The sequence below is a fragment of the Leopardus geoffroyi genome, chromosome D4, assembly GCF_018350155.1.
Source record: "Leopardus geoffroyi isolate Oge1 chromosome D4, O.geoffroyi_Oge1_pat1.0, whole genome shotgun sequence".
NCBI classification, from domain to species: Eukaryota; Metazoa; Chordata; class Mammalia; order Carnivora; family Felidae; genus Leopardus; species Leopardus geoffroyi.
Window position 1 is genome coordinate 34,269,850 of NC_059342.1, and position 12,397 is coordinate 34,282,246.

The 12,397-nt window shown below is 35.5% G+C and overlaps 1 protein-coding gene across 48 annotated transcripts in view; it reads right to left on the reverse strand.

Moving 5' to 3' along the window:
* The window catches only part of PTPRD (protein tyrosine phosphatase receptor type D), a 2,239,943-nt gene that overhangs the window by 316,459 nt on the left and 1,911,087 nt on the right, over positions 1-12,397 (reverse strand). For 25 of the 48 annotated variants that reach the window (XM_045470186.1, XM_045470177.1, XM_045470175.1 and 22 more), the window contains exons 12-13: positions 6,692-6,837; positions 3,208-3,349 (exon numbers count right to left, since the gene is read on the reverse strand). In XM_045470186.1, coding sequence (XP_045326142.1) covers positions 3,208-3,349; positions 6,692-6,837 — 288 coding nt within the window. Of the gene's footprint in view, positions 1-3,207; positions 3,350-6,688; positions 6,838-12,397 lie in introns of all 48 variants that reach the window. The other 23 variants (XM_045470157.1, XM_045470168.1, XM_045470171.1 and 20 more) reach the window with 1 other exon arrangement.

Genomic DNA, 12,397 nt, shown 5'->3' on the forward strand with positions numbered 1-12,397 from the left:
CCCTTAATGCACACGGGTGGTCAGAGTATTGTTTCAATGTCTTCTGCATTAGCCACACAGTTCAGATGTTTAAATCTCCAATTAATTAGGTTCTCTAGTAGCCTGTATGAAATAAATTAGTGATCTCCATCCAGTCCACTTAGACAAAACCCATCATGACAGTTGGCACATTTTTGGCATTGTCAGCAAAGTAGGGAAACAGTAAATGACCCATGTGGATGAAATGGGAGTCTGATGAGGGCCACTGACTGAAAGTGTACAGCAGGCTGATCCAACTGCAGAGCAGAGAACTTGAGTATCTACCAAGGTGATTTCCGAAAGCAAGTGAACTTAAAATGGGCACAAAGCTCATCAATGGTAGTAGGAAACTCTTCACATTCATTTCAACTAACTGTTCACCTTACCCATATTCTATGAATGTGATTATGCTACTGGAATATTTTTTCAAGACTATCATTAATGGAATTATGATTAGTTATTTAGAAATTTTAAACAAAGAGGTAGCCCTCGGAGACAAAGATAATTCCCAACCCCATTTATTTCATCCCACAGGGATATAGGAAAAGTTTTCTATTTCAAGTTATGTTTAGACTAGTTTTCCATTATCCAAAATACCTTTGAGTTTTTCTCATGAAACATTTCCAAAACTGCTAAACATAGCCTTTAAAAAAAAAGGTTTAACTATCTTTACTAGAATCATAAATTTTCAGACAAATGCACTTACATATGACAGATATTCACATAGAAGTTAAGATCATATTAAAATGTTCAAGTGTATTTTTTTCATGTGAGAGCTAGTTGAATAAAAGTAGATGAGTAGATCAGCTGCGAGGCAGGAAAATACAAATTCATGTGAAAATCTAAGTACAGTGGTATTTTACTCCAAGTTTTGTTAATCTCTTCGTCACATGCATGAAGATTAAGTCAAGCCAAATGACTGTCATTGCTGCCTTTTAAGGAGTGAATTCAAGGAAATAGGAAGTGTTTGTGATAAATTTTACTTTACCATACCTTTGTAATACACTTTCTGCGTAACAGCATTAGTTCTAAACTAGGTGAAGAAATGAAGATTAAAATGTAAAAAGAAAATCAACAAATTAGTCTGAGTTTGCTTCAGATATGAACACCTGAAGAACTTATTCTACAATGTTCACACCTACTATCTAAGTTTATATGAACACATATACGGATATTCACATATGTATATATATTTTGTAGTAAATGCTACAAACAGTTTCTAAGATTCCTTCCAGTTCTAAAATCTGACTTCCAACTCCCATGCGTTCTTTTTTCCCCCCTTAGATCTTATTCTTGCCTGAGAGATTTTAGTCTTCCCATTATCTTTTCCAATATTTAAAATGCATTTCTTTCCAAACTCATTCATATGGTTCATTATCTGCACTTCATCAGATCATAATTTCTACTCTCATTGATTGCGCTTACTGTCCTTCATGAATTAGAACTGGCTTTCATGCTTTAGAACTGGTAGTTATGAGCTCATCTGAGAATGAATGACCTTGTCTAGGGTTGTATATCCTGAGTTGCGGGAGCATCTCTGTGGGGTGAGTACCAACAGGGCTGCCTGTTTCACACTGTGTGAGAGTCACTGTATCTGACTAGTTTTGATGTTTGATTCTAAGTTCTGAGGATGGCACCATAGAAGTAGTGCTAGAATTCTCACCTTTATGCAGAGAGCTGATCTAGCTCTTCATACTTTCACTTTATTTTACGTAGGCCTGTGTGCTGCAGAGCTAACACACCAGCCATAAAGCATATGGTCCTTTTGATTATTATCTTGGCTTATGAGATTATGTCTATTCTCTGGAGATTCTCTCTTTGTCTATAGCACCTGGAAACTTCTTTCTTGTTTGCAAGCCTAATCATGCATTTAATTTTATTTTCAGATATATTTTATCAACATCTAGTTGTATTTATAGGAGGATGAGAATGCTGTATGTAAACATAGCTTGTCATAATGGACAGAAATGTAGCCCAAATCTGACTTAAGTTTTTTTAAACAGCGTTCTGTTATGCTCATTTAAAAGATCTATATCAAGTTGGTCAGTATTTCTCCTGAGACTTAGTAACATATTTACATTATTTAAACATTTTTGGGGGAGCCTGGGTGGCTCAGTCAGTTGAGCACCTGACTCTTGATCTCAGCTTAGGTCATGATCTCATGGTTCGTGAGTTCAAGACCCGCATCAGGCTCTGTGCTGACAAGGTGGAGCCTGGTTGGGATTCTGTCTCTCCTTCTCCCTGCCCCTCCAACTCCTCCTCTCAAAATAAATAAACTTCATCTTAAGAAAGTCTGTTCTCATAAGTAGTGGAGTTAAGCAAAGTGAGGTTCAAAATAAACAAAGAAATAAAATTGTGTATGAGAAAAAAAGAGATAAAGGCACAGGAGTATTCGTTTGGAGAGGTCAACTACCAGTAAGCTAATTCAGATGATATTCTTATCTCTACACAAAATTATTGACTTAGAGACATACAACAGCCTATTATTAATCACTAGCCTTTATTCTCTAGTACTGCCATTCTAAGGAAAGTCTAGAAAGTAGGTACACTTTTAGTACTGGAAATTTGGGAAGTCATTTCATACTTTGGTCAAACTGCATAAGCCACATAGCTGAAAACACATATGGGGACACATTGTTTCCACTCACTTTGCCTTAACAGATGCTAGTTGAAAAAATATAAAAGGGTAAAATAAAAACACATTTTTTGACATAAAGAAGAAAGGTGTCTTTCTTTTTCTCAATTCCTCTGTTTAAGAGGAACTAATCTTTAGGTAGAGGACGCTCCTTTAATTTTGCAAACATCAAGGTCAAATGTAGTAATCCGCAGAAAGTAGTTCCCAACCTTGGTACAAAAAAAAAATCCATACATAAGCAATGCTAACATGCAAAAGACTAGCAGGCCCTGTTTCCTTTCGAGGCACAGTACCAAAAATCACAATATCTGGCATTGGAAATCAGCACTTCTCTGTGATTTTCTTTTCTCTCCCTGGTTAGGATTATTTCAAGACTCGTGAAAAAAGGCACCCACTCTGTTTAAAGGCTTTACCCTTATAAACATTGTATTTAAATTCATTTCCCATTTAACTGTCATGACAATCCTACTCTTTTTAGTGGTCCTACAAAAGAACACCAGGGATACAGAATTTCAACAATGACAAAGGCAACAACCTTGTATTTGATTACTTACCACGCAAAACTGTGAGTCTGGTGGATACACTTATTTCTCCCACATTATTCGAGGCCACACATTCATAAATGGCCTCATCCCGCGGAGTCCGTAAGGGTTGTATTCTGAGAACTGATCCAGATCCATCATCAAACTCTATTACCTATTAGAGGAGACAACAGCTGTCACAGGTGTTGTTACAATCGTCTACCTCTCAACTAAACCTCTTAATACAGTGGTGAGCCAGTTTTTAGGCTCAGAATCAACACAGCAGCACTTTAAGACTGAATTTTGATACACAGCAGCAAAACAGAGTAATTGGTTTAATTTAATGAATCTTCTTCTGAACAAGGGGAAAGACATGCAGCTACAAATGCAAAGTCTACTGAAAACCATTGACAATGTACTCACGGAAATAGTCTAGTATGTGTATCCAGGGGAATTTGACCCTATTAATTTTGCAAGAGACTTGCTGCTATGATGGATAACTTTCTCAAATTATTCTGTCTTTGAGAGCACATATAGATATGTGGATCCACTCAATAATTGGACTGTAAGGTGAAGACATAATGTGTGCCACCAGAGATAGGGCTGCTCGTTTAAAGTGTTTCATCCTGAACAGTATAGATGAGAAAACCATGAAGAGAAACTGCATAAATCTAATACTTAGGCAGCCAACGAGATGGCTTTCACAACCCAAGAGACTGATGGCATGCATTAATTTTGCCATAAATCATTGCAGTATTTGTTCTAGCTTAGCGTTTTCTGCATTTTTAGGGCTTTCTTGCGGTAAAATGGAGGCTTGCTTCACTGGGCAGAAAATTAATGTACTAAAGAGTAAGCCTGAATTCACTATCATTATGGACTGTACTCTGAAACAGTTTAGCAATCCTAGATATTTGTCAGCTAATTCAAGAACTACTTAAAAATGATAATGATGATGATATTGATAAACATGAGTACAAAACTGTGTAGTCCTCTACTTATCTTTTCTATAACTGTGCTGTGTTCTTTCAGCTGCTTACTTAGTTGCTGTGCTTTCTGGTTTTAGTGTTTTTGTTTTTGTTTTGTTTTGTTTTGTTTTTGGCATTTCCCTGTGACTAATACTTCCATGTGCCTAAATTATGAACTGAGAATGCCTTATAAATACATTTATTGGGATGCTCAATCCCAGATTTTGTGTGTAAATGTGTTTATGTCAACATATGGAAGAAAGAGATTGGATGTTTTTAAAATATATCCACTTTAAGTACTTTCTGCATTCCACTTAATGTTTTAAATTCACAAAGATAGCCAAAATGTACCACTTCTCAATGCACTATGATTTATTTTCAACTCTATTAAGCATACATTTTAGAATGAATCCACTATGCATCTTGGGAGTAAAAGGTTTCATAGTTACTGCAATTTTAGCCAACTGTGCCATAAGTAAAAATACGTATATACTTATAAACATCTCACAGCTTACTGTAGAGAAAGGCTTAAATATCCTTAATGGCAATTTAAATTTTGATTTTTTTCATTGAGAAATAATTGGCAAATATCACTGTTTAAGGTGTAAGTCATATAACATGATGGTTTAATTTACAAATATGTGAAATGATTACTACAATAGGTTTAATTAATATCCATCATCTTACATAGATACAATAAAAAGAAAAAAAATTCTTCCTGTGATAAGTCTCAGAATCTACTCTCTTAATCACTTTTGATTAATTGTTTTACTGTGTGCTTACATTTCTGAACTATTTCCTAGAGTTAGACCAATCCTCTTTCAACAAACAACCAATATACTACACACTGGGCTAGTGCTGTAATTTCCAATTTGAAAACCTTCTTTAATATCCAGTATCAATTGTATACCTACTCTAGGCCAGACATTGTATTTACAACTGGAGATAGAAGAAGAGAGTTCACTTAGAGTTATCCCAGACTTTATAAACTAGCAAAACAAAAAAAATGCATATATACTATTCCAGGTTTTAAAGATTCTCAACCCAAGACTCAACACTATTTGATGTAGGTGCTTCATGTAAAAATAATTAATTTTCATTGGCTGTGTTTATATGACTCTCATTAGGAATTATATAATGAGCAGAGCTCATGCTTTGGAATGTTTACTATTAAATTTAATCTTGGTTACAATATTTTGTCAAGAAGCTATTGTCAACAGGAAGTGTGATGTCAAACTTCTCTTTAACAAAAAATGAAATTTCATTTAAACTAAAAAAAAGTACTAAAGATCACATACACACACACACATCACTTTCTACATGATATAAAAATTATTTCTCAAATCCTAAGATTTTTTTATGTTTAAATCACTATAGGTATTTGATTTTCAAACAAATGTATTTTTACATTTATAATTTGTAAACTAGAGTGCACATTTCAATTTTTGGAGGTATAATTAATTATACCCTTTATGCATTTGGACCATTTACTGCTCTGTGAAAACTGGTGAAAAATGAGTAAAATAAAAATGTTCTGAATTTTGTACTTGCTATGTTTCTTTTAACTAAAAACGGCCTTTAATTTGCTAAACTATTCATTAGGCTATGGAGTATGTCAGAAACTCAGGTAAGAGAAAGTGACTTTTACAATTTGGAGGTTTTGGTATTTTCTAAGAGTCAAGCACTCCTCTTTAAGTCTTAAATCTCAGGCATGGTATTGTGTGCTTCTTCCCATTTTCCTCTGCAAATTTCTGTACCATTAATCTCCTTAGAAACACCCCAAATAATATCTGAATTACGCTTCATAATCTTCAACACACTGAGCTTTCCTGAGTAATTTGTTTAATAGGTTTAACTGCATTATCAACCTGATTGGGTATGTTCTTCCAGAGTAGTGCTTAGACTAACACACTGGAGCTAATTTCTCATTTTAGCTTATGGTACTTATAAAACACAGGTGTGAGGTGTAGTGGACAGCTTCATTGGTGGCCCAGTATCCATTCCCCTTCTTCCTTGTTGTATGCATCTGATTTCCCTATAGGAAAACATTGTTCCCTCATTCCAAAGCCATAGAGTTGGATGGAACTGACCTCATTCCCAGCAACAGAGGTAGGTTCAGATGAAGTTAAATTAGTTGGCCTGTACCATCCAGTTGTCTATCTACAAGCTTGTCCAGGGACAAGCACATAATTCAATAAGAGCTGATAGCATAGGAAGTTGTCATTCATATTATAGACTTGGTTGTGAGAGGATGTGAGACTCCCATATTGCAATTTTAAGAGGGAACAGTCTGAGGATGAGGCTAACAGATGGATACCAGGAACACTTTGAGCCGGGTACAATTAAATACAAAAGTTAGTCACCTGAACCCCCCAAATTCCCTTTTAGAAAGAGTCATTTAGAATTAAGTTTTCCAACACAAGCAACAAAAAGAATGCCATATCTCAGTGATTACAGCACTTTATATCAAGTAAAACAAGCAAGTAATATACAAACCAAAGATATAGTGGATACATTTTCCCCCCAGAGAAACAGAACAATGGACCTAATACCTCAAATCTCTGATTGCTGACTTTCTTTCCTTTTTTGTTCCAGACAATTTTAGGTCTTGGGTCTCCTGTAGCTTGGCAAATGAAAGAGGCAACTCCGCCAGAGACCCCTGTCTGGTCAACAGGAGTTCTTGTAAATCTTGGAGGTGCTGAAATACAAAGATATAAACATGGCAATTAGATGGAAAATTGAAACACTAAGCATTGTCCTACTGCCATTGCTGTCCCCACAGCCCTCCACCCCAATTAGGCCAATACATATATACATACGTACATGCACACAACTGGATTACAAAATTAGAAAAGCAACTTTTACTTGTAAGGGTAGCTTAAAGGGGAGGGAGGTAACTTTCTGGTCAAGTTATCTGGTAATGCTTTTATTGCTGAAATCTGTATTAAGGCAGAGATCCAATAATATCTGAAAAGCAACATCACACATTAATTTTTATTACCAGTATAAAAAAAATCCAATTTGTCCTCTGTAACAAAATGAGCTCATCAATCAAAGTGAGTAAAATTTTAGCTCTTTGCTTTGATGCTGCTATCAGGGCACTGTCAGAAAGCAGCATTGCCACTGGTAAGCCATTAAAATTAGTGACATTTAAGGGAAATTCTAGGAAATTATAAAGGGACAAGAAATATAGCCCTGAATTAGAAGGTTTGGCAAGAAACAGAAAGAGGGAAAAACGGTAAAGTGACTCTCTAACCCAGATAGTGTGAGCTGCCTTACTTGAAGCTTAACTTCACAATTTATATAAAAGAGGAGCCAAGAAGCCACCAAAGTTATAGCAAAAAATAAATAAATAAATAAATAAATAAAAATTAAAAAAATAAAACAATACAGTACAAAATAAAATAAACAAAATAAAATAAGGTATTTTTGTAAAAAACCCAAAAGATGTAAACTTAAAGATTCCTAAAGATAAAAGGCCAGAAGTTAGAGACTCTTTAAATGTCTTCCACTTCCTTAAGATATTCCTAACATTCACCCTCCCTCTTCAAAACCTACTTATTATCCATCTTGCATTTCCAGATCCAGAAATCTATTATATGAGAATTTAATAAAATGTAGATGGGCATTTATGCACAAAGATCTTCATTATATCATTAATTTAGCAAAGACTATATAAATACCCTCAATATCAAATAAAATTGGCATTGGCAGTGAAATGAACTATAGCATGATGACAGAACATTCTAGAAATAGCCAATGTTATATTGATAAACTTTTTATAATATGACATGAGAAATACTTATGATTCAATGATAATCCACAAAAGCATCCTACAAAATTATATATGAGAAGTGTCAGACAATAAAGAAAAATGCACCCAAAAAACACAGGACAATGTGTGCTAAAACACTAATGGTGGTTTAGGGAGGTATATTCATTATTTTTCCTACTTTTTCACAGTTTTCTTGCATCCTTGAGTTTTTACAATTCTGTTGCAATTAGAAATTTTTTTTAACTTTATTTATTTATTTTGAGAGAGAGAGACAACACAAGTGGGAGAGGGGTAGGGAGAGAAGAAGAGAGAGAGAATTCCAAGCAGGGTCTGTGCCGTCAGCAAAAAGCCCAATGCAGGGCTCAAACTCATGAACCGTGAGATCATGACCTGAGCTGAAACCAAGAGTCAGACGCTTAACTAACTGAGCAACCCAGGCACCCCACCCTCTCTTTCTCTTTTTTTTTTTTTTTTTTGAAATTTTTTAAATTCAAAACCATCTTTTTCCATTTCATTTTCTATTTTCTTATCCCATCTACAAATTTCTCTCTTACTATTTTTCAGTGAAATTCTATTGAAAAGTGGTTTTAAGTAACTATAGCTAACATTTAATTTGAAAATACTCCTTAAACCTTAAGGAAGAAGAAAACAACAAAGTTTATCACTGTTTGCTCAACACCATTATTTTCTCTGCCTTGTTTTCATGTTTCCCATGTAATGCTCTTGCTGGCTTAATGGTGTGTTCTGACTCTCATCTTGGTTTTCCTGAAGTCAAGGAAGCCAGACCCACATCCTAGATCTACCATAATGTAGATGTAACATCCTGGGGGCAAAATGCCTAACTTTTCTGTTTCTAAATTATAAAAATATGAAATGTAAAATAAATTATTTTCAGAGATCCCTTCCAATTCTGAGGTTTTCTAGGTTAGTGTATTATCTCCACTAGGAGAGAGAGAACAAAGAGTAGGGAGAGTCATCTTTGTAATATTAGTGCTGGGAAAGGAGTCTCTACCTCATCAGCAAATTCAACTTGGTGAGAGTGGAACTGATGGGAACATGGGTCCCTGTTGTTAGAAACAGCACCTCCTGCAACATCTATGGGTAGCAGTACAAACTTGATGATTACTAGAAATGCTGGAAGTAAGGGGTGCTGGACTTCGGCTCGGGTCACATTGGGCTCTGTGCTAATAGTTTGGAGCCTAGAGCCTGCTTTGGATTCTGTCTCCCTCCCTTTCTGCCCCTCCCCTGCTCACACTCTGTCTCTTTCTTTCTGAAGAATAAACATGTAAAAAAAACTTTTAAAAACCTGCTAGAAATACTTAAAATGATTTGAAATGACTAATAGTAAGAAGAATTAAAAAAAAAAAAAAAGAAAACTCTGCACATTGATGTCACTTTTCTGGAAACAAACAAAAATGATATTAGAAGTATTTATATTTTTCATTCTGCTGCTACAAACAATGCAAATTGATAATAACCACACACTTGTCACCATCTAATATGGAAATTATAATTATGCAATTAAAATTCCTAGGGAATTTCCTGGGAAAAATAAAATGTATCTCACTGCTATATCAAATGCTACAACACTCATTTTGGGAACCTTCCTTTTCAAAGTACATAGCTTAAAAATGTTCCACCCTTAATGAAAATGAATTTTAATAACTGTTTTCTCCTTTAAGTTGTGTTTTGAAATCCCTTGCAAGAATATGCGAATGAGGTAAAGGGCCATGATATAAAATATCTAGGTACTAATCAGAAATTAAATATATCTAGAATACAGGATGCCATTCTTGCTGTACTGGGTTTTGTTATGTTTGTATGTTTTAAGAGATAGCTTCCGGGGCGCCTGGGTGGCGCTGTCGGTTAAGCGTCCGACTTCAGCCAGGTCACGATCTTGCTGTCCGTGAGTTCGAGCCCCGCATCAGGCTCTGGGCTGATGGCTCAGAGCCTGGAGCCTGCTTCCGATTCTGTATCTCCCTCTCTCTCTGACCCTCCCCCGTTCATGCTCTGTCTCTCTCTGTCTCAAAAATAAATAAAAAAACGTTAAAAAAAAAAAAGAGATAGCTTCCTATTTCTTATCACAAAAAAAAGAGGGAAATTTGGAGTTTCTGACACCCTACAAATAAGCAATAGCTTCTAGAACAAGGGCTTCCTAAATTCTGGAGAGTGGGGTGCTAAGGAGTCAAATTACTGTTAAACACATAAATCTGTCTTCTACAAGGAAAGCACAGAAGGCAAATCCCTGTATCAGGGAAGAAATGTGACTACTATCCCAATGCTCAGGTATGTTTCTAACTCATCTTCATTTTCTGGTCATACCTGGAAGTCTTCATGTTAATATTCCCAAATATTCAAATCTTCCAGTGATACAACCCCTGGATGTTACTATAAATATTTTGTTTTTAGACAGGAGGTCAGTGAACAAAATTAACCTTTTGAACTGTGGAAAATTTATTAAAATAACCAGTTAGAATCTGCTTCATGTCTGGGACTGTTTCCTTAATCCCTACTAAATGCCACTGCATTGACTCGGTATTCTTCAAAAAACAAAAACAAACAAAAAAACCCTGAAACGTCCTGAAATGTATTATTTGAAAATAAGAAATGAAACTGATCACACTGCATTAAAACGAAAGGCATATCAAGTGCTGTACACAGAGACTTTTTTTTTTTTAAGACATTAGCTTTCACAGACAAAATCATGATTTTCTTATGGGATCTGATGTGAATGTTTTCTACATTTGCTTACAAAATTTAAACCACAAAAAGGATAAATTCCATCATTCTATGATGCAAAGTTTGGTTTCTAGATACTATAGTAAAATTCCTTCAGTAAGCATGTTTGTTGCATAAATAATCATCTTGGCTGGTCAAATTCTGAGACTGGTGCTGTCAAGTCTAGGCAGCCATCCAAAGGAAAGAAATGAGAAAGAGAGAAGACCAAACCTAATAACTCCAACAAACGCTTGAGGCAAGTAAAAGTTTATTCCCAGAGGGATATAAGTACATTGCACCACTTCCTCTTTGCTAATATCTCAGCTTAGTAAAAGAAACCAAATGAATCTTCTGCTTTCTTTTGTCATGGATAGTACTCAAATTTAAGTCAGGCTCTGAGGAGAGGAAGAGAAGAGAATCTGCATAAAAAGCATAAAACAAAGACTTCTACTAAAAAGACACACAACATGACAGCCTCAGGTCTGAATAATCAAAATCCCCAGGTTTATCCCATAAGATACACTTGCAAATACACCAAATATTATAGGTGGTGTAAGAAAAAAAAAAGAAAAATCAAGAATGTAACGATGGAGACAAAGACATTAAAACTTTACAGTCACCAGTGCGTAGACAGGTGCCCTTCCATTATTGTAGCTAACCGCCATTGCTATCCAACTAAAGCTGCCAGCACTGTGCTTTGCAAATGCATTTCTGCTCAAGCTCCTTTTGACAAGTGAAGAGTATGACCTTTTATTAAACTAATGCTGGGCGCTGCAGAGGTCAAATTACTATTAAACCCAGAAAGTCTATTTTCTAAATGGAAAACAGAAAAGCTAAACATGCATATGAGTCAGAACAGAGACATGGCTGACATTCTAGAAAGCGTCTGCCATGCTCACTTGCTGTTTTCAAAGACGATGCATTCTCAGGATGCAGACATTAGCTCTAAAAATCTAGTAGATTATTCTTGCCTGCACAAATCAAGAGGAGTCACAAACTGCTGACTGATTTTTGCTTCCAAGAGGTTAGTTTGTTTCTTGATAAATATAACCAATCCACAGTATCTTTGCACTTAATGATTGTTAATATTTTGATGCCATATCAGGTTTCAAGTTGCTAGGCTCTCTGAAGACAAGGTGATAAGTCCAATGAACACTTATGGTTATTAAATTAAGGGGACAGACCCTACCAAGACCAGTTAGCTACCTTTGACCAACTTTAACAACATGCTCTATCAAGGACAAAATTCTCCCATTAGTACACTATATCAGTTAGAGCTAGACATTAATGGGGAAGAACCATTGAAATCTACTAGTAACATCCATGCAAGAAAGGAATTTATGAGAAATTCTTAAAGGTTAAGAAGACAACTCAGATTTGCAGTAACTTGATTGGCCAACTGAGAATAACTTAAAACCGATTCACAGTAAGGACTACACACTACAAAAGTGAAGGGAAGAAATGAGGGTGCCATTTGTCTAATTTAATTCTAATGAATAAGCCGCTTCTGCAGACATCAAGGAAATATGACGAATGAGGAGCAAAACTAACAGCATGTAACTAATTGGTTTTGTTTCTTTCAACTGATTAACATTTCCTTAAATAGAGACTTCCGTTCTTAAAGGGGTGTTTGTCATAATAACATATTTAAAATCTTGAAAGGGGAAGGTTAAATGATGTTATTTAATCACACTAAGGGAGAGAATCAGGGAATATTCAGTAGGAATGAATAGGTAGTTCTGTCCTTAAAAATCTGCCTCCTCCC